Consider the following 27,032-nt stretch of genomic DNA (forward strand, 5'->3'; position numbering starts at 1 on the left):
TGCACCCAACATTGGAGCACCAAAATATTTTAAGCAAATACAGATCTGAAGGGAGAAACAGACAACAGTACAGTAATAGTAGGGGGATTTTAATACCCCACTTTCAACAATGGATAGGTCATTGAGACAGAAAGTCAATAAGGAAACATTGGACTTGCACTGTACCTTAGACCAAATAAATTTAACAAACATACACAGATTATATTAACATATATATATTAACATTTACAGATTATTTCAACCAACGTGTAGAATACACTTTCTTCTCAAGCGCACATGGGACATTCTCCAGGATAGATTATATGTTGGGTCACAAAACAAGCCTTAGCAAATGTAAGAAGACTGAAGTCGTACCACATGTTTTCCAACCACAAAGATATGAAACTAGAAATCAATATAGGCGAAAAACTAGAAAATTAATACATGTGTGGAATTAAAAAATGGAAACAGAACATACCAAAACTTACGGGATGCACCAAAAGCAGTTCTAAGAGGTAAGTTTATGGCAGTTAACTGTACATTAAGAAAAATATAAAGATGACAAACAAACAACCCTACTAGGAAAAAAAAAAACCCAACAAACTAAGCCCAAAGTTAAGAGAAGGAAAGAAATAACAAAGATCAAAGTGGACGTAAATGAAACAGAGACCAGAAAAACAATAGAAAATATCACTGAAACTAAAAGCTGTGTTTTTGAAAAGATGAACAAAATGACACACCTTTATCTAGACTAAGAAAAAAATACAGAAGAGTCAAAGAAAATCAGAAATGCAAGAGGAGACATTACAACTGACACCACAGAAATATGATAATAAGAAATGAGTAATTGCAAACAAATTGGATAACTTAGAAGAAACCGATAAATTTATAGAAACATACAACTTACCATGAATGAATCAGGAAGAAATAAAAAAAATTGAATTGACCAGTAACAAGTAAGGAGATTGAAGCAGTAATCAAAAACCTCCCAACAAAGAAAAGTCCAGGGCCAGATGGCTTCACTGGTGAATCTACCAAACATCTAAAGAAGAGTTAACATCAGTCCTTCTTAAACTTTTCCAAAAATTTGAAGAGGAGGGAACTCCCAAACTCATTTTATGAGGCCAGCATGGACAGTAGAAGAAAAGAGCACTACAGGCAAATATCCCTGATAAATATAGATGCAAAACTGTCAACAAAATGCAAACAAATTCATCAGCACAGTAAAAGTATCATACACCATGATCAAGTGTGATTCATCCCTAGGATATGTGGATGGTTGAAGATACTCAAATCATTAATGTGATAACATCACATCAATAGAATGAAAGGTAAAGACCATATGATAATCTCAATAGATGCAAAAAAAGCACTTGTCAAAATAAAACATCATTTCACCATAAAACTCTCAACAAATTGGATATAGAAGAAATATGCCTTAGTATAATAAAGGCTACACACACACACATATATATTTTAATATTTATTTATTTTAAAGAGAGAGAGAGCGTGCATGAGCAAGCTTGAGTGGGAGGGGCAGAGAGAGAGGGAGAGAGAATCTCAAGCAGACTCCGCACTGAGTGTGGAGCCCATTGTGGGGCTTGATCTCACGACCTTGAGGTCACAACCTGAGCTGAAACCAAGGGTCGGATGCCTAACCGACTACACCACCCAGGTGTTCCAATAAAGGCTATATATGAGAAACCCACAGCTAACATTGTATTTAACAGTGATGGGTCAAAAACTTTTGTGCTAAAATCAGGAAGAAGACAAGGTGCTCACTCTCAGTGCTCCTATTCAACAAGTACTGGAAATCCTAGCCAGAGAAATTAGTCAAGAGAAATAAATAAAAGTCTTCCAAATTAGAAAGCAGTAAAATTGTTTCTGTTTATGGATGATATGATCTTATATGTAGAAAATCTTTATGGACTTCACAAAAAAACTGTCAAAACTAATAAACAAATTCAGTACAGTTGCAGGATACAATATCAACACCTCAAAATCAGTTTCATTTCTATATACTAACCATATACTATCTGTAAAAGAAAGCAATTTTATTTACAATAACATCAAGCATAATAAAATACTTAGGAATAAATGTAACCATGGAAGTGAAATATCTATATACTAAAAATTACAAGACACTGATGAAAGAAATTGAAGAAGACACAAATAATTAAAAACATATCCCATGTTTATTGATTGGAAGAATTAATATTGTTAAAATGGCCTTAGTACCCAAAGTGATCTACAGATTCAATGCAATTCCAATCAAAAGTCCAATGGCATTTTTCAAAGAAATAGTAAAACAACAACAACAACAAAGAACTGTCCTAAAATTTGTATGGAACTACAAAGGAACTTGAATAGCCAAAGCTGTCCTGAAAAAGAACAAAGCTGGAGACATTATTCACAATAGCCAAAACATGGAAACAACTTAAGTGTTCATCGATGGATGAACAGATAAGGAAAATGCAGTGTATATATACTATAGAATATTGTTCAGCCATAAAAAGAAGGAAATCCTACTATTGTGACAACATGGAATGGCCTGGAAGGCATTATCCTAAGTGAAATAAGTCAGATAGAGAAAAACAAAAACTGTATGATATCACTTATATGTGAAATGTAAAAAGCCAATTTGATAGAAATAGAAGGTAAAATGGTGATTTTTAGGGCCGAGGAGGTGGGGGAAATGGGTAGCGGTTGGTCAAAGGGCATAAATTTTCCAGCTGTAAGAGTATGTTCGGGTGATCTAATATACAGCATGGTCACTATGATTAACGATACTTTATTATATATTTGCAGGTTGTTAGGCGAGTAGGTAGGTCATGTATGTTATCACCACACACAAAAATGATAATGATGTGAGTGAATGGAGATGTTAAGTAACATATTGTGGTAATCATGTTGCAGTATATATGCATATCAAAACAGCACATTGTCCCCCTTGAACTTATGTAAGTTATGTATCAATAATATCTCAGTAAAGGTGGAAGAAAAAAAAGCACTGGGAAGAGTGGTAACTAATATAGTAGATCTATGCAGCCACAAGTGGAAGCATAAACAGAGCATGGAATGAAGAAAACAGTCCAGTACATATGGATTACTCCGAAGAAGCTGAGACTTTGGAGATGTGGTTAATAACAGGTGGGGGGATGGCGCCTGGGTGGCTCAGTTGAGCACTGGACTCTTGATTTCAACTCAGGTCATGATCTCAGGGTCATGGGATGGAGCCCCGGGGTGGGCTCCGCACTCAGCTGGGAGTCTGCTTAAGATTCTTTCTCCCTCTCCCACTGCCCCTCTCCCTGCTAATTTACTCTCACGCATGTGCTCTCCCTCTCTCTCAAATAAATAAATAAATCTTAAAAAAAATAATAGATGGTGGGGTAAAATGAGAGGTTTAAAATAGTGTGATTTGTTGAAAGTTAATATACAAAATAGTTGGTTCTTCTTTCTTCTCTTGCCCCATGCATGGAATATTTGTACTTCAATTCCTAGGTGGAAGATTAGAAGATTCTTTTCGAGGGAAATTCATAAAAGACTGCCATGAAGTGCCATTTGGATTTCACCAGCAAAGAGGTTATTTCTCTCCTAGAACTCCCTAAAGTGAAGCCTGCTGGTTGACAAGTCTTTCCATGCTCACAGACCTTTCTGTAAGCTCTTAAGTGACTTATTGTTAAATATGAATGGCTGCCCAAGGATTAGCAGACATTTGAAGGAAAAATACCCAACTGGAAAGAGAGAGACCCAAATCTACCAATATGTGAAAACAAGTAACAACAAAAAAAATTACCAGGAGGGAACAGATAACGCAGAAACAGAATAATATGTCAAAAAATTAATTGGTATTCTTAAAAATAAAAAATTTGGTTATTTATGTAAAAATGTTACAGAGATCATTGGGAGGTTTTATAGGAGAATTTCAGTATCCATTAGGAATTCCAGACAAAGGGAGAAAATTATCAGAGCAGTAATACAAGAAAATTCCCTTTTTCTGAGAAACTCAAATTTTCAGGGTCATGCATCTATTACTTACACAGCATAATGAATGAAATAAAGATTTACATCAAGGTATGTCATTGTGAAATTTAGAACACATAGGGTAAAAGGTTTGAAAAGCTTCCAGAGAAAAAAAGTGACGTCATATACAAAAGAATGAAGATCAAAATGACATTGTCTTTCTCATTAGCAGTAATGGATGCTAGAAGACAACAGCTGGCCAAAGCATCCTTCAATAATCTGAGGAACCTTGAATTCTATACTCAGTTTTTTACCAGTTTATTTGAAGAATGATTAGTCATTTTTATATTGCAAGGACTCACGAAATTTAACTCTCATGTTTCATTTCTTAAGAATTACTTGAAGAAGGGGCTCCTGGGTGGCGCAGTCGGTTAAGTGTCCGACTCTTGGTTTTGACTCAGGTTGTGATCTCGGGGTCATGAGATTGAGCTCCGTGTTGGGCTCTGTGTTCAGCCTGGAGTCTGCTTGAGATTCTCTTTCTCTCTCCCTCTGCTGCCCCCCTCCCCCAAATAAATAAATCTTAAAAAAAAAGTCACTTGAAGATGTGGTCCAACTAAATTAATTAAAAGGTAAATACAGAATTTAGGAAACTATGGCTCTAACCCCAGTGAGAGATGAAAGTAAGTCCCCTCTAGAAATGACATTTATGAAGCAGGTCTATAGGACAATCAACTCAGGTTACTTATGCCTTTAGGAGTAATAGGGTCTGGGTAGGGTGCCTATTATACCTAATATGATAAGCTTTTTGAAGAAATAAAGATTATTGTAGTTAGAATATTAGAGAATTAAAAAATCAGAGAATTTGAAACTCAAAAACAAAAGCTATAATCAAAACAAAAAACTAATTAAATTATATAATCATTGCATGTATACTTGGCTCTGCAGTGAGACAGAATGCTTACATGACTAATGATTAACACTGATTATTGCTTTAACTTAAAATACTTTGCTGGAAAGATAATTGAAGAAGCAGTAAGTAAGGGGTCTAGATTTTTAAGTGAGCTAAGTTTTTACCATCAAGTTTAAGGGTATTATTTAGAAATGTGGATGTAAAAATATTATCTCTACCAAACAGAATTGGGGGTGGGAAAAAGCATAAGGGGGTGCTACTCTTTCTCATAAAATAATTTTAGTATTATCGGATTTTTATATGCATTTGGCAGACATTTAAAGTGAAATAAATTGGGACGCTTGGGTGTCTCAGTCAGTTAAGTGCCTGCCTTCGGCTCAGGTCATGATCCCAGGATCCCGGGATCGAGCCCCACATCAGGCTTCCCACTCAGCTGAGAGCCTGCTTTTTCCTCTGCCCCTCACCTGGTTTGTGCTCTCTCTCTGTCTTGCTCTCTTTCTCTCTCTCTTTCAAATAAAGAAAATCTTAAGAAAAAGAATAGGAAAAAAATAAAGTGAAATAAATTAGTTGGGAAAAGATGAAGTTTTCTAAAAAATTGAGGTGGGGTAGATAACGATTTGAGTGAGTGGTTACGCCTCTATGTAACACTCAAGGTAAGGTTGTAGAGGATTAAACATATTAAAATAAATCATGGAAGTACTAGAGGAAAATAAATACTAATAAAGTAGAGTGGAAATTAATTTTATATAGCCAAATCTAATTGTATTTTATTTTTTCTTTCTTTTTTTTATTATGTTATGTTAATCACCATACATTACATCATTAGTTTTTGATGTAGTGTTCCATGGTTCATTGTTTGCGCATAACACCCAGTGCTCCATCCAGTAAGTGCCCTCTTTAATACCCATCACCAGGCACATCCCCCCCCCCCCCCCCCCTCCAGAACCCTCAGTTTGCCTCTCAGAGTCCATAGTCTCTCATGGTTCGTCTCCCCCTCCCATTCCCCCCCTTCATTTCTCCCTTCCTGCTATCTTCTTCTTCTTTTTTTTTTTTAACATATAATGTATTATTGGTTTCAGAGGTACAGGTCTGTGATTCAACAGTCTTACATATACTATAGCTTCTTCCTTTGTTGTCATGTTTAGAAACCTTTACATTCAATGGGCAGAGGGAAATTGTGCCTAGTGATGCTGTAGGGGCTGAGAAATAAGCATTCATACAGTTATATGTGCTACTATGAAGTGGCGTTGTTTTTCTGGAGGGCAGTTTCTTAGTATTTATTTATGTGTAGCATTTATCCTTGCATCTAGAATTTTCTACTTCTAGGAATTCCCCTAATAAAATAATTAAGGATACACACAAAATTTTAGCTCTGGAGATTGTATAGCATTATTAAACAGCAAAATATTGGAAGCAATATAAATATCTTATAGTAGGCTATGTTTCAATAAACGTGTTCTTTTAAATGCATTACAATGCAAATATTGTTATAAATGTTTTTATTTGTAGAGAAAGATATTTGTGATACATTTTTGAGGGAGAGCAGATTAAAGGAACTTCATTTAGTATGGTCCTTTTTTGGCCTACCAATATAAATGTTAATTGCTGATAAATAGAAAATACAGATAAGCAAAAAGAGCAGTCTTTCACATGTACAGAAATCTTTATATGCTGGGTTGTCATTCATCAAAATAACTGATATTACTGAATGGAGATTTTGATATATTTTTTCCTTTATTTTTTTCTAATTTATTTTACAATTAACTGTAATTAACATGTTTGTGTGTATGTGGTCTGTGCATTTGTGTGTTGACAAAGGAAAAAGTGTTTAAAAAGAGCTGAGAATTATCCTAGTTCACAAGAGAATTCCATAATTTTGCTATTGTGTCATAAAAAGTGTAATAACCTACATGTAGTACATCTTAGTGCAGTGAAATTTCTTAGTGCAAAAACTTCCCCCACCCAAGGAAATACAGGTTTAAATATGAACTGGAGACTTTCAGTCAGGGCTAAGTATCTCAATTATAATTTTAAAGGTAATATAGTGACTGCCTTCCTCAATGGAAAAAAAAAATTCCAAGGCTATCATAATCCTGGATTACTTATCCTACTGATGGAAATTCTTTGGGATCTGATTAAGGTGCATGAAAATCTGTTTATCCCTCCTTTAAAGTATCATTACAAAGTACACATACATGCATACATATACATATCCCTATGGACACTAATATGCAATAATAACCTTTTTTATACGATCTTGATATGTTATTTTTCCTTAATTTTGAATCACTGTCTTCTTTTGTTTTGTTTTCTATTTGAATCTGATATTGGAGCTGGTGGCCAAAGCATGCTAGTTGCCAGAGCCAGTGCTGGTAAATGTGAAGAAACTCTGTTTTGATATTGCAAATCTTTTGTACTTCTCTTGTTTGGTGAGACTAGAAGAGGCCACTTTGAGTTTTTATATCTTAATCTTGCCAGTTCTTTTCATGGTTATCATTTGGGTTTCAGACATAAAACAGGGGCTCATAGTCCTACTTCACTTTATTGTGATACGGGATGTTATTTTAGCTTTGGTTTCCCTGAGGGAACCTGGGAGGTTGTATTTGAGTAGTTTATTCCAGTACATGATCTGTTGGAGTAGGGGTCAGGAGGAAAGTTGGTAGAGTCCCTACAGTGGTACAATTATAGGACCGTCTGGTTTCTTAATCCATGGGGCCTTCTGAGAAGCCATATGGAACTGATGACAGTGAGGGGGACAGAAGCATTTATCGGTCAGCTCTTGGGTCAAGGGCGATCTCACTTCTGTGCTGAGAATCATGAATGCTACGTAGTTCTTGTGGTGTCCAAAGCCCCAGGGCAGGAACCTAGAGGTGTGGTATAAGTGTGAGAACTGGTTTTAGGTTCTACTATGTGACACTTCCCAAGGCTGCTCACAACAGGTTGCTGAGCTCTAGCTGGAATAAGCTGAGACTGAGAAGATCCGAAGTGGAGCACGAGAGGTGTCCGGTACAGATATCTCAGACTTGAAATGTAGTACAGAGACAAAATTGAGTGGCAGTGTGGAGCAGTATTAGATGCCGTTAATGATTATGCATCTTACTATGGCTAGCTCACATGCTTCTATTGCAGACAGTAAAACAAGGTTCCTGTTTCATTTTCAGAGGGAAGACAGATAGAGCTTAAAATTCTTAGTGGTTTTTTGTTTGATTTATCTTTTAATTCAAGGTGCTTTACATAATATTATTAACCTTTGTGACAGCTCTGAGGTAACCTTGTTTTTGTTTTGTTTTTAATAGACAAGGATGTTACACAGAAGGAAAGAATTTACCCAAAGTTGTAGAATTACTAAGTTGCAGTGCTTAGATTTAAAGACTTATCTTACTCCAAGAAGGTTTTTTTTCCCCTGGCATATATAGCACCCTATAATTGAAGTTCATGTAATCCTATCAGACCTCCAAACCTATAAGCCTAGACCTTTCTTCAACTGGTTTCTGATTCTGAAGGCACTTATATGTATTTCTTTAATCCACTAGAGGTCAGTATTGGGTTGATAAAGACCGGGGCCTTTGCCATTTGAGTCACGGAATTTTAACTGAGTCTTACTGCTAGGTAGCCTTGGAAGTTGTATTTCACAATAAAACTTTATTTATTAGCATATGTAGACATATTAGGTTAATAGTCCAGATTAGATAATTCTTATGAGTGTCCCCCTCTCTTTTTATTTTTTTCTGTTTTGTTCCCTCTCTTTTAGTAGGTAGGAGAACATCCAGATCGTCTCTTTTATTACACCAGATCCCATTCTTCCATATATTTCTTTTGTTGTCCACTGCCTTTATATAGTAAACATTTATCTAAATTTACTATGTATGTGTCACTGTGTCTGGGTTTGGGGGATTCTAAGACTGGTAAAATGTGTTTCCTAGCCTCAAACAGAAGAGTTACCTACTGAAGTGCTGTACTGCGATTTTTTTTTTTTTAACCTAGCTACCTGACAGGTTTACAGGACCCCTTTTCTCTCTTCCTTCAACTTATTATTTCCGTGGTTCTTCTGTTTGGAATGACCCCACCATCTAGTCATCAGGACCAGAACACTTGGGGTTATTCTTTTTTTTTTTTTAAAGATTTTATTTATTTATTTGAGACAGAATGAGAGACAGACAGCATGAGAGGGAGGAGGGTCAGAGGGAGAAGCAGACTCCCTGCCAAGCAGGGAGCCCGATGCGGGACCCGATCCCGGGACTCCAGGATCATGACCTGAGCCGAAGGCAGTCGCTTAACCAACTGAGCCACCCAGGCGCCCCACTTGGGGTTATTCTTATTCCTTTCCCCTCTTCTAGGTACTACATTGAAATCAGTAAATTCTATTGCTTCTGCCGGTTATCTGACTGCTGCTACCTTAATTCAAGTCCTCCTCATTGTTATTTGGACTGTTACAGTGATCTATATTGGTTTTTCTGTTTCTAGTCCTTACCTCCTCCCAGTTGACCTTTCCTCTGCTCCTGGAGAATTTGCCTGAATTGTAAAGCTGATCCTGTTCTTCCCCTGCTTACATTCTTTCACTGTTTCTCCCTTGCCTACTAGAGAACTTGAGACTGCTTTGTATGGCTTCTTTATCTCTTGGTAATTCTTTATCACCTGTGCGTTTATACTAGATTACTTATTCCTTGGGTGGATAATGTTATTTCATACATGGTGATCTTTTCTCAAGCTGTTTCCTTCTTCTTTTACCTATCTGCCTTTGGAAAAATCATATTTATCTTTTAAAAGCACAGTTTGCTACCCCTTCCTCTGTGAAGCCTATTTGGAATCCCCTCTAAGCAGATATGATTACTTTCTCCTATGTCCAATTATTACACCTATATTTCTGTTTATTATGCTAATTGCACTGAATTTCAGCCACTTACTTGCTGGTCTATGCTTCCTGTAGCAATATGACCTGAGGTTCGTGAGTCATAGACTCCGTCTTATTCTCTGTAGGCCCGGTATGCAGCACAATACCTGGTGCCAATAGACATTCAGTACGCATTTGACTGAAAGCAGGGATACGGAGAGGATGCACCGTGAATTGGCACAGAGAGAGGAGGCTTCCTAAAGGAAGAAGAGTTCTAGTTGGGATTCAGAGGACAGGCTGGGTGCAGGCAGGGAGGGGTCATCCGGTAGAGAAATGGCATGCTATTCCTAGTATATTATGTGGTAGAGTTTGATCCAAGGGGAAGATCCATGTTGGAGAGTACAAAATAAGTACATTGGAAAATTAGGTTTAGCTTCCATTATGGTGGAGTCTCAAGGGAAGCTGCGATGGAGTTGGGATTTGTCTTTGCTTAATTTTTTTTCTCCTAGTTTCCCTCATGTTCAATTTGTGCGATGAATAATGTGATTTAAGAAGAACCTGACCGGGCGCCTGGGTGGCTCAGTTGGTTAAGCGACTGCCTTCGGCTCAGGTCATGATCCTGGAGTCCCGGGATCGAGTCCCGCGTCGGGCTCCCTGCTTGGCGGGGAGTCTGCTTCCCCCTCTGACCCTAACCCCTCTCATGTGCTCTCTCTCATTCTCTCTCTCTCAAATAAATAAATAAAATCTTAAAAAAAAAAAAAAAAAAGAAGAACCTGACCGTAACATGCAGGGGAATTCTAATGAGAAGGTGATGAGTTCCTTTTTAGGTTTGTTGGAAGTGAAGTGGCAGTAGAACTCACAAGGAGTAGAGGCAATGTGCTACTGGGTCTTGGGAGAGTGGCCAGAGTGGGAGGAGAAGTCTTGAGGGAGAAATCTTGCTTAATTTCTCTCTACTAGGAAATCAGAGAAGGATATGTATGAGGGAATCTTGAGGAACAGGTCATTAAATATGTAAAAATTAATCACAAAGAGAACAATTAAGAAAAAGAAAACACCTAAATGCTTTCTAAGGTCTGTCTGCTTGGTATCCTCCTGCCCCAACTCCAGCATAGGTGGCAGAGATCAGATCTCTGCTTTGGTTCAAGGCTATAAAGGTTGTCTCTGGAGGGACAGAATAAATGGTTCTGGTGAGATAGTTTAGCATGTTAGAACAGAGCTCTGAAGGGCTTTTATTGTTGTTGTTTTTCGTGGACTTTAGTGTTACATTTTAATTTTAGCATATATTACATGCATGGATATATTTGTATCAACATTTGCTCTTTCTCACTTCCTGCCAATCCCATAACATACAGTTCGAATAGATGGTAATTTTCATTTGCATCCAGAATGGGTAATATCTTGTATTTCATTGTTCTACCTGAGATTCAGTGTTTCTAACTTGGCCGCTTCTGCCTCACAGATCTGCCCTGACTGCTCTTTTATGGACTGAAGCCTTGATCGTTCTGAGACCCCAAGTACTGATAGAGCCTTGGAATACACCTTGCAGTGTTTTGATTTCTAGCTATCGGGTTTGCTACCTTTATTTGCCTGTTTGGCCCAAACTGCCTTCCTTTATGTTGATGGGAAAACCAGACACCACCTAAAAAGAACAAATCATAGAAGATCTAAAATTACTTCCATAGGATACTTTCAGATTTGTATCATTTCAAGTTTAAATGACAGTACTTAAATGTGGCTCCTCTTGTTGCTTTTGATACACTGGTAGTGTTTTACCGATTGTGAAGAAAAATAAGACCATCTTATGAAAAGCTTTTGGTTTTGCTGTACAAAGACAAGTGATCACTCTACCCCAGGGCTTGCTTTTTTAAATATGAAAGATCTAGGAAGTTCTCCTTTCCTTTGTGCCTCCCAAAAGTAGTAAGTTCTTTTCCACTTCCAAGTAAACACACAAAAAGGGATTAAGGACTCTGGGGAGGCACAAAGACTGTTCTATCTCATTTAGGTTCTAAAATGCTTGGAGGATAGGTATGTTTTATGTACAGACATAAATGTTTTTGGGTACCCTCTCTTTCTCAGTTTGTTACTGAAGCCAGGTATATTTTATGTAAGTCAAACCAAAATATCAGCCAGTATTATTCATGGAAACAAGCTTGTCCATTGATCCAGATCTCTGGAATATAGATTCTTTTCATTTACTTGGCAGAAACTAGCTCCCATAGTTCAAGTTTTTCTCTGTCCTATTATAATTGTCTCATTTAACCAGTGCCTGGATTAACATACTTAATATTTATCTTGAATTTCTTAATCTCATTCAGAATATTTGGAGACTCTGATTTTCTCCAGAACTAATTTCTGCCTGTCACCAAGGAGAAACGTCATATGTTGATTAAGAAACATATATTTTGAGAGGCTATCCTTCTAAAGCTTTGTGTCTTAGGATGACCCTGAGTATTATTTAAAAAAAACCTGGAAGTTCCATTGCAAAATATTTTGGAACATGCTGGGTTAAACCAAATTAAAGAAATTTCCTTATAAAGGATTTCTCTCAGTTTTTATTCTGTTAGTGTGCTTTTTGTACCTGCAAGAAGGCTCCGTGACGACAGTGCTTCCCATGTATTTGACAACAGAACCTTTAGTGGGGGATATATTTTGTCATGCTTTGAGGAACTGTTGATGAAGTAGGAAGATTTCTCCTCTGGAATTGAGGAGATCACATGTTGAGCTTCTGATTTACCACTAACTGACCTTCTGACCTCAAACAAATCCTTTGTCTTAGAGCCTCAGTTTCCTGAGTCGTAACTGAGGTCACTTCCAGCTCTAAAACTGTGTGGTTTAATACTTATGTTGTTGACTCCACATAGTCACACTTTCCACCTCCTTGTATGGATGGAAACCACACCATCTGAATCTGTTTTGTTAAGCTGAGAGGATTACATTTCCTTTTTATAAAGTTCAGAAGAAGAAACCCTTTAAAACTCTGTTTTCCACAGATTAAGGTCATGTAATTCTGAAGGATTAGTTAGTTCAAATTATTAAGATGTTTCATTCCCCTGATTACATTCGGTTGGTCTCTTACAACCACAGAACTGTTCTTAGAGTCTTCTAACCTGAAAAGCTCTTGTCCTTCTTCCCCCAACCACAATGATCCCAGCATGGCATGTATCTCATAGGAGATGCATATTTAGTCATTTGCACTAATCTCTTGGCTACTTAGGTGAAGAAGGATAGGTTTCATTTCTGTGGTGATGTAGTGGGTATATTTGGAAAGTCTTCTGATGATATTGACTGGTTATCTTTTTTTTTTCTGGGAAAATGAATCAAGATGGGTAACTTCAGGGTTAAAAATATATGTATTAATGTGTTTGGTTTTATTTCTGGGGCTAAAACTATGTCTTAAGGCACTCTATTGTATTTTCTTTAAGATACCAACTTGTTCAAAATTAGAAGTTCTTCGAATGCTGAATTAAGTTGTTTCTTTTCTTTCTTCTTCTTTTTCAATGTGTGTGTATGTGTTTCTATCCTAGGCTCAACAACAAAGAAACCTGGATAACATCGTCTTGCAACAACCCAGAATAGGTAGCAAGAGAAAATCTAAAAAAGATGCATACACAATTTTTGATACAGAGATCGAAAGCACTAGCCCCAAGTCTGAACAGGATTCAGGAATTCTGGATGTTGAAGATGAGGAAGATGATGAAGAGGTAACCAACATTTGAACTGGGGAAATGAGACTAGTGTTAGGTTTAATTTTTGAGATGTGAGGAAAAGTTTATCCATGTGTAATCTTCCAGGTATTAAATATCATTTTAAATACAAATGGGCCTCGATATAAGGAAACTGAAGATGCATCATGATATCTTAGATTCTAATTGTTTAGATTTTGAATAGACTCATCCATTTTTTTTTAAAGTTCTAAGGTTTTTGATTATATACCTCCTGGGTACTACATTAAGAAAGAGTAGAGTTTATCTGACCGAGAGAAAGATCTAGGTGATCTCCTCTGAACTGGAACATCGTTACTTGAGACAAAAGCTGTTACTTTAAACAGTGGGGTGCAAATAAAGGGGTCTTAGGTTGAAAATATAAAAAGGCTCTGGAAAATTGAGAATGCATTTCTGGAGGAAATAAATATATGAGTGATTATAGAGAATCTGGGAATTTTGGGACATCCATAACCTCTTACATTACTTCTGTCCTTTCAGGTAAAGAGTAAGATTAAGTTGCTTAACGAGGACCTATATTTATATCCTGACTTGCTGAAAGTATATTTAATGTGTTTTTAAAAATAAAACTACTGTGACACTTGAGATTTCTTGTTAAAATGTTTTTCTAAATACTTATCATTTAGATAAGCTGGATCAGTTTCTTTGGGAACGTAGTGGTTAGGAGCATGAACTTGGGAGTCCTTGCATTCAGATCCTGCCTTTGCCATTTTGTTCTGTTTTCTTTTTTAAAATTATCATTAGTACTCATATCATTTACTCTTTAAATGTCCACTGACCTGTGTGAGGAACCATTTATGCCTGTGCTCTGTCACCTGTTTGCCTTTAAGTGTTTGGCTCCTTTTCGTTGTTTTGTTTCTCCAGATGAAATTGGGTTCACTGTCTTCCCCATCCTTGTTCTGTCCTACTCCCCTCCCACCCAAAAACTATACCTCCAAACTTGTCACGGTCTCACTTGGGAGTCTTAGGTAATTGTTTAATCTGTTGGGACTTAAGTCTTCATCTGTCAAGTAAAGACAGTAGCCTCTACCCCACAGGACTACACAAGTGCCTGCTCCGTAGAAGGTGGTCTGCAAATGATAGTTTCTGTTCTGTTGTTACTCTTTTTTGCCGACTTCTGTTACGTATCACTACCATCATATTTTTCATCAGGATATGTTTATTACATAAATGAGGTACATTAATAGTTAACAATGTGTGAAAGTTTCATCAAAATCCCTATTGTACCTGGATAAGAAATGGAGTTAAGACAAGAACCAGGCCTTTGCCTGATATCTATAGAGATAGAAAGGGGCAGAGAAGACTTGATCCTCCTGAGTATTTTCTAGCCTTCTCTCTTCTTGCCTGAAATGACTGGTATGGTAGGATATGGATCCACCCTGGAGGCCATACTGTCAGGTATTAGGCCCATCACTGATGACAACTTATAGTAGTAGTACAATCAAGCATCAGAATCAGGAAAGACCAGTTAACGCCTTTTATTTACATTTTGGGTGTCTGTTAAGAAAATTAAATTCTATTAGGCACTGTGACCTAAGGAAACAGAAGTTAGACATAGTCTGTGCCCTGGATAATACACACCCCGAAGAGATGGTTAGATGATAAGATGAAAAAATGAAATATATACATTGTTATCATATATAGTAGAACCTTCTTTATCATAAACTCACTGAAGATCCTGGGCAAATCCTTTTTTTAATTTTTGTGCTCTATTTCTTCTTTGTTTTGTCTTCTGAGGCCTAGAGAAGATAAAGAAAGTGGGACTAGTGAAATATGTTGAGGGTTCCTCATAAACAAAGTATTATAAGAATGTACTTGGAAGTGAGCATTTTAAAATGGTCATATATCCCAAATCAAACAGAATCCTGTTAGAAATTTGCTGATTGAGCTCTTACAACAAGAATTCAGCACTTCACTGTCATCTAATGGCATCCTATCTTAAAAAAAAAATCCTACCTTCTATTTATTTACTTCTCAGTTTGAATCTTCTTCAAGTGCACATTCTTAATCTCAAACCTCATGTAGAGAATTATTTATTTAGATGTCTCCAAACTGGTTTCTTGGCATAGTTCTTGCATGGTGTGAATAAATTCTTCAGATAAGGTCTTTCGTGACCCACTGTGACGTTCTGACCTTCATTCTTGTCATTCTTCAACAGACCTCATTGAGAGCAGCGTAAATAGTTTTTGAAATATTTTGACTTCTAAACTGTGGCACAGAATCCTGTAGAGCAGTGATTCTTAATCTATTTGGGGTCATATATTCCTTTGAGAGTTTGATAAAAAAATATATGGAGTCTTTTCCCAGTGAAATATGCATATATTCACTCACAAAAAGTTCTCCATGAAATTTCAGGGGATTCCTGAAACTCATGTTGCCTTTAGGAGCCATGTTAAGAACCCAAGTTGTAGGTTAAGTGCTTCTGAAATTTTAATGTGCATAGGAATTACTTTCAAATCTTAATAAAATGCAGATTCAGATTCTGCAGGTTGGGTGTGAAGTCTGAGAATCTGCATTTTTAACAGGCTTCCAGGTGAGGATGGTGCTTCTGTTCGCAGAGCACACTTGGAGTTGCAAGGATAGAGGGGACCTCAAGGAAGCATTTTTAGCAAATAAAGAAAACAGTCACTTAACCTTGACTGTTTGGGTCTCTTACTGATTTTTCATTAATATGACTTAAAATTTTCCAACAACGAATGCAGTACTTGAAGAGAAAGTTACACTTTTTTGCTTTCTAAAATCTGTTGCTTATAATAGAGTGCCAGCATTATTTTTTACGAAATTTTATGATTCTGATTTAATATACTTAAGTTTAGATATTTTCTTATTCACTGAAGTGAGGACTTTTTCTTTTTCCTGTACTTTTAATGAAAGTGATACTTAGTACATTCTTTGAGTCTAGGGACATTTGTAGGCTATTAACTATGTCTTCAGCGTTGATGGTACTTAATGGGAGACCACAGAATGAGATGGGTAAGAAAACCCAAACACCTAGAAAATGGCTTAGAACGTAGTAAGCAGGTATTCATATATTGTTGGACTGAAATAAAAGTTTGTGTCAGACATAGAAAAACTAAATAGGCTGGGAACTGAAGATGAAGTCATCTTGGATGAAAAAACCAGCTCACATGGAGAACCAACTGACAGAGTCAGTCTCTCGATTGCTGAGAAGTGTTGTAGGAAAAGTATTCCTCTGTAAAATTCTCTCTCTATTTGTACTTGATTTTTGTCTAAGCTAATGAAAGAGTCACCTTAATTAAAGTAAGGTGTTTTGTTTTTACTGGTCATATGTTAAAGTTGAACTATATAAACTGCTGACATTTGATCATTTTTGACTAACAACTTAATTCAATTGATTTTCAAAGGAAGTATGTATGATTTGGGGAGTTTACTCAATCTCTATATCATCCTGAGGAATATGTGGATATTATTGCTCTTCTCTAAATATCTAGATAGGACTTTACAATTTTGTTTTAGAAGTGGTGAACTTTTTAGATTGAGAATGTACTTGTGTTAGATTCATTAGGACTATCTTTTTCCTTTAAAGATTTATTTATTTATTTTAGAGAGACAGCTCATGCATGAGAGTTTGAGCCGGGGAGGGGCAGAGGGAAAGAGAGGATCTCAAGCAGATTCCCCGCTGAGCACGGAGCCCAAGACGGGGCTTGATCTCACGACCCTGAGATCATGACCTGAGCCGAAATCATGAGTTGGTCACTTAACCAGCTGAGCCACCCAGGCGCCCCAGGTGTATAATTTTTGAGATATTTGAAGATAAATACAAAGGACACTTTAGGTGGTGTGTTATTTGTGAGAAGGGGGACAGTAATGCCTTCTGAGGGCAAAGTTGTAAAGATTGACTGAAATAGTATATATAATGCTCTCATCACAGTGCTTGGTACACACAATACTATTAGTATATACAATTATGGCATTATGACTATGTCCTTCTTTGGGGAATAAAGGTGATACATAAGTTGATATAGTTTTTTTTTTTTTTTTACAGTAATCTGTTCTTTTTTTTTTTTTTAAGATTTTATTTATTTATTTGACAGAGAGAGATACAGCGAGAGAAGGAACACAAGCAGGGGGAGTGGGAGAGGGAGAAGCAGGCTTCCCGCTGAGCAGGGAGCCCGATGTGGGGCTCGATCCCAGGACCCTGGGACCATGACCTGAGCCGAAGGCAGACGCTTAATGACTGAGCCACCCAGGCGCCCCAGTTGATATAGTTTTTGATAACATATTTGCATGGACTCATGGAACATTATCTACTGTAAACAAATAGTCTGCTTAAAAAAAAAAGCAGTGTTGGGTAAGAAATAGTTTAAAGAAGCAGGGCCTATGATTTCTTTTTTTGTTTCTAGATTATTTCAAAGCCTCTACATTCTTAGAACACTTCCTTGGTGCCATATTTCTGGCACATCTCTTATTCTAGTTTGTATCTCTTTTAATTGTTTATACTGTGAAAGGGCAGTAGTCACTGTTTTATCCATACAACTCTTTATATAGTGTGGGTCAAATAAATGTTGACCAAATGATCCATGTCAGGTTTAGCTCTAAAGATTTTGGTGTCCTTTTTGAAATACAGAGTTAACGGGATGGAATTGCTAATTTAAATACAAGTATCATATAATATATAATGCCTTCTGAGATGTCTTTATGATTGTGGTACTGTACTAATTTTGAGATAAGATTATTTGTTTGCGAGGGATGCCATAACAAAATACCATAGGTTGCCTGGCTTAAGCAACAGAAATTTATTTTCTCACAGTCTGGAGGCTGGAAGTACCAAGATCAAGGTGCCATCAGGGTTGATTTCCTCCTCCTTCCTCCTTCCTAGGAGGAAGACACCTCCTAGGTGTCTTCTTGCTGTGTCCTCACACAGCCTTTTCTCTGTGATCGTATGCCTCTGGTGTGTGTTCCTTTTTTTATAAGGACACCAATCCTATTTTCACAGAGCTCTACCTTTGTGACTTCATTTAACCTTAATTACCTCCTGAAAGGCCATATTTCCAAATACAGTCACACTGGGGGTTAGGGCTTCAACATACGAACTTTGGGGGAGACACAACTTGGTCCATAACACCGGGTGATTGGAAAGAACACAAGATTTGTATTTAGAAAGTACAAGTTCTGTCAGCTTTGTGATATTGGAGCAAGTCATGTAACTTCTCTGAGCCTCTCTTTCCTCACCTATAAAATAGTGACAATAATTAATTAAAACTAAATTGCTTGTGAAAAATTGTGGTTATTGTGATGTTTGACCCAAATTTCAAATTGCTTATTGCAACACTTTCAAATGACAGCAAGGTAACAAAATGAGGGTTTTTTTCTCAGTAAGTTAAAGTGAAATAAAAGATGCCATTAGTACTTTAGAGTTAAAATCAGAGGTTGCATATTGGCAGCCCATGGGCCAGAAATAGCTTGCAAAATGGCTGTTGGCTTGCATAGTACTTAAAAGTTTTTTAATTATTTGCCGACTTTTAAGTAGTTGAATTCACATAAAAATCTGTATTTCCAACTTAGGCTCTTCCTAAGTATGGTAGGAATAGAATCACCTCGAGCAGCAAGGTTGCCACCAGGGTATGTTTTTTTTCACTAAGCTACAATCTCTGTTGTGTCTGTACATTGGATATTGCCATGTATTATCACCTTTGAGCTATTGAGAGAAATATATTATTACTTATACTGGATCTGTATTTAAAAATGGTGAACTGGAAGATAGACTGACAGGGCCACATGTTTGGAAAAAAAATGATAAGAACAGAGTTCTTTGTAAAAATGAGTAACAGTTCTAGTTATTTCACATACAAAGTGTGTCTGTTAAGAGAATACAATTTGAAAAGGTGGCCTGATTCACTTATTCCCAGTACCCACAGTGGTTTTTCACTTCAGTTCTTTTTTTTTTTTTTTTTAAGTTTTATTTATTTGAGAGAGGGAGAGAGTGTGTGTGCAGGGGAGGAAGGGCAGAGGGAGAGGGAGAGAGAAACCCAGGCAGACTCCATGCTGAGTGTGAAATCCGGTGTGGTGCTCAACCTCATGACCCTGAGATCTCGGCCTGAGCTGAAACCAAGAGTCGGACACTCAACTAACTGGGCCACCCAGGCGCCCCAACAGAGTACATTTTGTTTAGTTATGTATGTATGTATGTATGTATGTATGTATGTGGAGCCCAGTGTGGGGCTTGAACTCATGACCCTGAGATCAAGATCTGAGCTGAGATCAAGAGTCGGGTGCTTAACTGACCAAGCCATCCAGACACCCTTTTCTTCAGTTCTTAATGAAAACTGGTCTATTAAGAATATATATAGTCGGGGCGCCTGGGTGGCTCAGTCGTTAAGTGTCTGCCTTCGGCTCAGGTCATGGTCCCGGGGTCCTGGGATCAAGCCCTGCGTCAGGCTCCCTGCTCTGTGGGAAGCCTGCTTCTCCCTCTCCCACTCCCCCTGCTTGTGTTCCCTCTTTCGCTGTGTCTCTCTCTCTGTCAAATGAATAGATGAAATCTTTAAAAAAAAAAAAAAAGTAAAAAAAAAAGAATATATATAGTCAAATGAAGAGTAAATACCCATACTTAAAAGCAATAAAAGCAATTTAGAAAGTTGAATGAAAACTATGGCATACTTTAGACATTCTCTTTTGGTTTTCTTAATTCTTTTTTTTTTTTTAAGATTTTATTTATTTTTCAGAGCGAGAGAGTGAGAGAGAGAGAGAGCACAAGCAGGGGGAGCAGCAAGGAGCCCGATGTGGGACTTGATCCCAGGATCCTGGCATCATGACCTGAGCCAAAGGCAGACGCTTAACCGACTGAGCCACCCAGGCGTCCCAAAAACTATTATTGCATCTCAGATTTTTTTTTTTTAGATTTTATTTATTTATTTGACAGAGACAGACAGTGAGAAAGGGAACATAAGCAGGGGGAGTGGGAGAGGGAGAAGCAGGCTTCCCGCTGAGCAGGGAGCCTGATGCGGGGCTTGATCCCAGGACCCTGGGATCATGACCTGAGCCAAAGGCAGATGCTTAACAACTGAGCCACTCAGGCGCCCCGCTGGTTTTCTTAATTCTTTTATCTTCTAGGTCTATCTGGTGACAAGGCTATATTATGCCTCACATTGATTTAATATCTTTAAAATTTTTTCATTGTACTGATAGTATAAAGTTCTTGTCATTTTGAAATTATTTACTTCAATTATAAACATCTACCTGACTTTTCAGGTCTTCTAGAATTTCTCCTTTTTTACAAATTTCTTATTTCAACCACCCCCTTCACTCTGTACTAAGTTGCTAATAACTAATTAGGGAATATACTCCTTTTTCTCTCATCCTTGTCTAAAATACTGAATTCTACTTTTCCCTGAGGACTAGCTCAATGTGACCTCTTCTGAATACCCATCACTCATCCATCCATCCATCCATTCTTTATTTTAAATTGAGGTATAATTGATATATAACATTATATTAATTTCAGGGGTACAGCATAATGATTCAATATTTGTATATATTGCAAAATGATCACCGTAATAGTCTGGTTAACATCCATCAATACATAGTTACAGGATTTTGTTTTCTTGTGAGGAGAACTTTTAGATCTTCTTAGAAACTTTAAAATATACAATGCAGTATTACTAACTATAGTTACCATGTTGTACACTACATCTCTATGACTTCTTAATTTTATGATTGGAAATTTGTAACTTTTGACCCCTTTCGCCTGTCTTGCCCAAACCCCACCTCTAGAGTAACACCTTCTTTGTAAGAATTTTTTTTTTTTTTGAAGAATTTTAGATCATCAGAAAAGTTACAAGAGTGTTAAAATGAACATCCGTGTATCTTCACTTAAATAGTCCACTTATTAAAATTTGGCACCTTCAATCTTAAAAATTTGATTTTGAGAGAATTGATTTCATCAGTCCTCTTCTTCTCCCTACCAAAGCTGAGCCAATTGAAAGAAAGTTGCATACTTCATTTATCATATTTGAAATCTCAATACAATAATCTATGGTTTGCCAAGACTGACATTCTTCTACATAACTACAATGCAGTGATCACACTCAGAAATTTTAACATTGATATAATACTACCACTTAACGTATAACCCATGTACAAATTTCCCCAGTTGTCCCAGTAATGTTTTTGATTTTTTTCACTTTTTCCTGTAGCCACATCGAGACAAGTATCATGCATTGCATTTAATTTTTATGTTTGTTTATTTTCCTTTAATATCCCTCTATTTAGGTACATCTGGTAATCCTCATGATTAGGTTCAGGTTAATCATTTTTGATTATTATAAAAGTAATATTACGTCCTTTTTAGTGCATCATATCAGGAAGCACACGGTTGGTTAAGGTGGTGTCTACTCTGCCCTGTAAAGGTACCCTTCTCCTTTTTAAATTAATAAGTGATCTGTGGTGTGGTACTTTTAGATCTTGAGACTGACTGTCTTGTTCCCTAGCAGTTTTTCTGATTTGGTGATTTAGAATTCATTGATGATTTGTTCCTGAATCATGTATTACTATGTCGATTATAAAACAGTGACTTCTCTATTTTTATCATTTCTTTCACATTGATTAGCTGGCATTCTTCTATAAAGAACTTTCCTTTTGTCCCTTTCCTTTTATTTTTAGTGTTAGTATTGGTACATGAATTTTTATTTTATATAAAATGAGTTACATTCCGTTCTTGTCTTTCATTTTGATTCTCTAATTGTTCCAGATTTGGCCAGTGGGAGTCTTATTCATTATCCTTTGACACGTTTCCATCAATTTTTGAGCACTTCCTTTTTTTTTTCTGGCACAGGATGTTCTTGGTTCACTCCAAGTTCAGCTCTAGCCCTGGAATGAGATATTTCATCAAAGAGCTCTTGTCCCTTTTATTGGAGAATTGTATATAGAAACTGAGATGTGGGCATTAGGTACACTCCTTCTGTGGACAGAGCTAAGAAATACACACACTGCACTAACACAGGGAGAGTTTTAGAAATCTTGAGGTAAAGCTGATGCTTCTAAATTTCACCCGAATATCGTAGGTCTTCTTCTATTCCATATTTGTACCTCTGAGAATTCTGGTTCCCAGAGAATTAATATATTTAATAATTTGCCTACTCATATAACACAAAATAGTTTCAGAATTGCTATGTAAATGTCACTAAAAGCAATAAGCTTACGAGGTTCAACATTTCTTTGCAATTCTTTTTATCCTAGAATATATCCCACTGGGGCTAAAGTTCAGAGTATTTTGTTCAAAAGTTTTTGCTACTTTTCTTCTGTGTGATTGTTACCAAGTTGATACATAATTGGGTTCATTTGTTTCTTTTGTATATTTTTTAGAGTTCCCCAACCTTATTAATTTAATTTTTTGAGCATGTAAAATATAAACATGTTTCAAAAACCAAAATTATATAAGAAGATATATTCCGTGATATCGCATTATCCTCTTTATCCCTTCCACCCTGCTCCTACCCACTCTTCGTAAGTAATCAGTATCATTAATGTGTGTGTGTGTGTGTATACAAGTACCCTTCCTCATACCTTACACAACAGGACTATTAATAATATAATAACATACAATATAAGGTATTTTTGTACCTTGTTTTTCCACTTGAAAATATATCCTGAAAATGGCTCCATATTAGTTCATAGAAATCTTTCTCATTCTATTTTTATTGCTAAATAGTACTCCATTATTTGAATGTAGCACAGTTTATTGAGCCAATCTCCTACATGTGGGTATTTAACAATTTCCAATATTTTCTTATTAAAATACAGTTTCGGCTACACAGCTATTAGAATTAGCTTAAAACAATACTGACCATACCAAGTACTGGCAGGGTGCTTAGCAACTGTATATATTACTAGGATTTGAAATTTTACTGCCCCTGTGTTCAGCTTGAAGCAGAGAATTCTTGAGGGAGTATCTTTTGATTTTGGCCACAAGGTTTTTTGCAGTGTTTTGGTAAAGGAAGAATGGTGATTTTTCCTGATTTTCTTCTGTTTAGTGCAAACACTTGAGTAAATTAAGTGGTAATTTGTCTAGGGATTTCTCAGGAAGAATCCTAGTAACTTGTGAGAAGCTCTACAGTCAAATCCTGCAGTTTTTAGGATAGGGCTCTGTTCAGGGTATTCTTACATGTTCAGAGGTTTAGAAAATTCTCTCGTACTTTTGCTAATTCTAGTCACTTAGAATCCTAGGCCTTCTAGTTTGTTGATGCATCCATGGTGTTTAGTCCAGCTCTGTGGAAGATTATGTCCAAATGAATTCTACCTTTCTTTTCTCTGAAGTTTGGAAGCAAAGTAGTACAGAAAAACACACTGGTGAAAAATGTTTGCCAGGTATTTCCTGGCTTCCAGACATAATATGGGCAGTCAAAATTGATCTTTGAGTGCAAAGGTAATGCTCTTTCAGCTAATCATTTGTTGTTTTCTCTCTTCAGAAAGATGCCTGGTACATTTTAATGACTTGAGATCCAACTAATGCTCAGAAATGGACACCAAGTCCCTGCGTTCATTTACTAATACCAAGGAACTGTTTTGTGTAAAGTGGTAATCAAAAGTATTTTCAAGAAGAATGACTCAAATGATTAGTGAGAAACATATCTAAATTCCTTGCAAATTTTTATCATACTCTTTTTGGATGATCCACCTACTTTGAAAGGTTTCATAAGAGAAAAATAAGTGGCCTGTGTTGTGTGTGTGTGTGTGTGTCTCCTGGGACAGCTGTGAACAACAAGACTAGAGCACACTAATGCATTTCTTTCTTTCATGTACTGTCTTTATCAGCAGGATAGGTAAATATTCTTGAGTGGAAGGAGGCAAGCAGTCTTTTCTTGTACTCTATTTCCTTTTCCTAATGATATGCTTACCTACTAGTAAAGCAGGTAGATCTATCTGGTTGTTACCTGCAGACTTTTTTTTCCTGCCTCCCTTCATTAGTGAGTCTTAATTAAGATAGTAGAAATAGCTACTAACTTTCACCTCCTTTGTTGGGGGGGGGAAGGAAGGTGTTATAAAAATGTTAAATAGATATATCTGTTAAAGCTTGAATGTCATTATTTATTTTAAAACCAAAATCTCCTGGGGCTCCTGGGTGGCTCAGTCATTAAACGTCTGCCTTTGGCTCAGGTCATGATCCCAGGGTCCTGGGATCGAGCCCCGCATCGGGCTCCCTGCTCTGCGGGAAGCCTGCTTCTCCCTCTCCCACTCTCCCTGTTTGTGTTCCCTCTCTGGCTGTCTTTCTCTCTGTCAAATAGATAGAACCTTTAAAAAAAAAACAAAAAACCAAAATCTCCTTTTTTCTTTAATATGTAAAATCATTTTCCTTATTCTTTATGAGAGGAACTTACCCATTAACCTTTCCATTTTCAGAGACTTTCTTTGACTTGATCTAAGATATATTAGAGAAGAAGAAAAACATTTCAAGAAGATCCTAATGTTTCACAAGAATTTTTATAATCAGAAATGTTTGGGGTGCCTGGGTGGCTCAGTTGGTTGGGCATCTACCTTCGGCTCAGGTCATGATCCCTGATTCCTGGGGTCAAGCCCTGCGTTCGGCTCCCCACTCAGTGGGGAGCCTGCTTCTGCTTCTCCCTCACCCTCTGCCTCTCCCCTCCGCTTGTTCTCTCAAATAAATAAAATCCTTAAAAAAAAAAAAAGAAATGTTTATGCTTCTTTTCTTCCTGACCATCTAATATTTCCATTTCTACTCTGAATCTTTACATCTTCTCTAATATATATTGCCTGCAGAGGCTCATAAGACTATTTTTTCAGGGTGCCTTTCATTGATCCTGTTTATAAATTTACTTTTCTTATTTTATAGCTTCCTTTGTCCTCAGACTCTTTTTTTGTCACCTGCATAGTGGCATAATATGATAGCTGATGCATTGATAGGATATAATGCTATTTAACAAAATCTACAGACAATAAGTAACAAAAACTACAGCTTTGATGGAAGCTATTAATATGTATGTAATATGTATCCTACAAATGTAAGAAGCACATTGAAACGGACAGACTAGCCATTATATTGGCATCTAGTGATGCACGATCTGTAATTGGTATGTGAATGTGTAATTGTAGAATAAGCATTGCCTTCATCATATCTACCTCTGACTGTTGTAGTCCAGCCACTCCTAAATTCTTTTAATAGCTTATTATTTATGTTATTTTAAATTTTAACATATAATATTATAACATGCTCTGTGGCACAGATTTCTTAGTTACAGAATCTAAAATCTTACGTATAATTTGCTCCTTCCTGATAATAAAGAGGTTTGAGTTGACAGAAAGCACTAATGCTCTCCATTCAGAAACTATATAGGGAATTAGGCAGCTGCTGTCCTTGGTGATGAAATTATTTCATGTGAATTCATAAGGAAAACAACTAGTTAAAAAAGCAGGATAATCTTGAGTATACTGTTTGTGGCTGCTGGTGGTATCTCCATAGATCTATTTGAACTAGAAAAATACAGACTCCAGTATCTTAATGTCTTGAGTTCCTGACTGCCAGGCAGAGGAAATGTTTAACTATTTTAATCATGTTTCTGTATCTCAGAAAGAAAGCCCTTATGAGAGGAAATGACAACGTCCTACCACAAAGTTATCTCTTATCAGTTATAGTCCCAGTCGATAATGATTTGTCAAACTTGGACATGTGTAAAATGCAAGGGCTGTGTTATTTACTTTGGAAAGGAAAAATTAGATGAAGCTGATAAAGACGGAGTCCTGGCTTTTGTTAGGAGACAGAAACCATTAGAGACTGTCATTGTTAGCTTAAGAAAGTGTCCTTGGACCCCTCCCTCTGCGCCAGCTGAAACCTAAACCTGCTTGAATCATTCTTTGCACTTGAGGGGAGAGAAGGGCAAACAGGAGGGGAAGAAGAATGAAGACAACCTTGACAGAGGTTTTGCATTTTAAATGGGGAGCAAAATGTGGACCTTAAAACAGACCTATTTATATGAGTCAGGAGAAACTGACTTCTGTTCTCTTTCCCACTCCCATCTATTTACATTTTTGAAAGTTCATTTCTTATCCTTCCAAACGTGTGGCATTCCTTCACGTACAGTGTATGTTGCTCTCCTTTTGCCTTTCGGTCGATGTGATTCTTTTTCATTAGTGGAGGCAGAGAAAACACATCTAGCTCAAAGCAACATGAATCAGTGCATGCTTTACATACCTTTCTCCTCACAGCACTCTTCTTGGTTCCTTGCAGTGCTCCTAGTGTTCCTCGCAGAAGGGAGCATGGAGGACAAATGATTTCTAAATAGTAGGCTATTTTAGGGGTGGAGGTAAAGTTTGTGAACTGAAACCCCATTTTGCTCCTTCTTTTCCTGTCTAGATTTCTGTGGACTCCTTTCAAAGCAGGCAGTCCTTTGCTTAGGGGAACGTAACTGGATTATGGTTGCAGAGGCTAAGAAATAGCAAAGCCAATACTTCAGGTCAGGGCATTTTAAACAGTTTGAAGCTGAGGATGAGGATGTCAAGACAGCCTCGCAGAGAATAGGTTTGGTTGGAAATATTTGTTGGAAATGACAGGGAAACCTTTCTGTTCTCTCTAAATGTATCTATTTTTCAGTTGGTCCAGATAAACCACTCTTTGTAGCCCATTAGTAAGGGCTACCACTAGCTTATTCATCACAGA

General features: G+C 37.0%; 1 protein-coding gene across 4 annotated transcripts in view; it reads left to right on the forward strand.

Moving 5' to 3' along the window:
• EXOC6B (exocyst complex component 6B) overlaps positions 1-27,032 on the forward strand; it is a 618,113-nt gene that overhangs the window by 227,837 nt on the left and 363,244 nt on the right. For all 4 annotated transcript variants that reach the window (XM_021699245.1, XM_021699246.2, XM_044918888.1 and 1 more), the window contains exon 7: positions 13,208-13,384. In XM_021699245.1, the coding sequence (XP_021554920.1) occupies positions 13,208-13,384 (177 nt within the window). The remainder of the gene's footprint in view (positions 1-13,207; positions 13,385-27,032) is intronic.

This window comes from Neomonachus schauinslandi, chromosome 10 (assembly GCF_002201575.2).
Source record: "Neomonachus schauinslandi chromosome 10, ASM220157v2, whole genome shotgun sequence".
NCBI classification, from domain to species: Eukaryota; Metazoa; Chordata; class Mammalia; order Carnivora; family Phocidae; genus Neomonachus; species Neomonachus schauinslandi.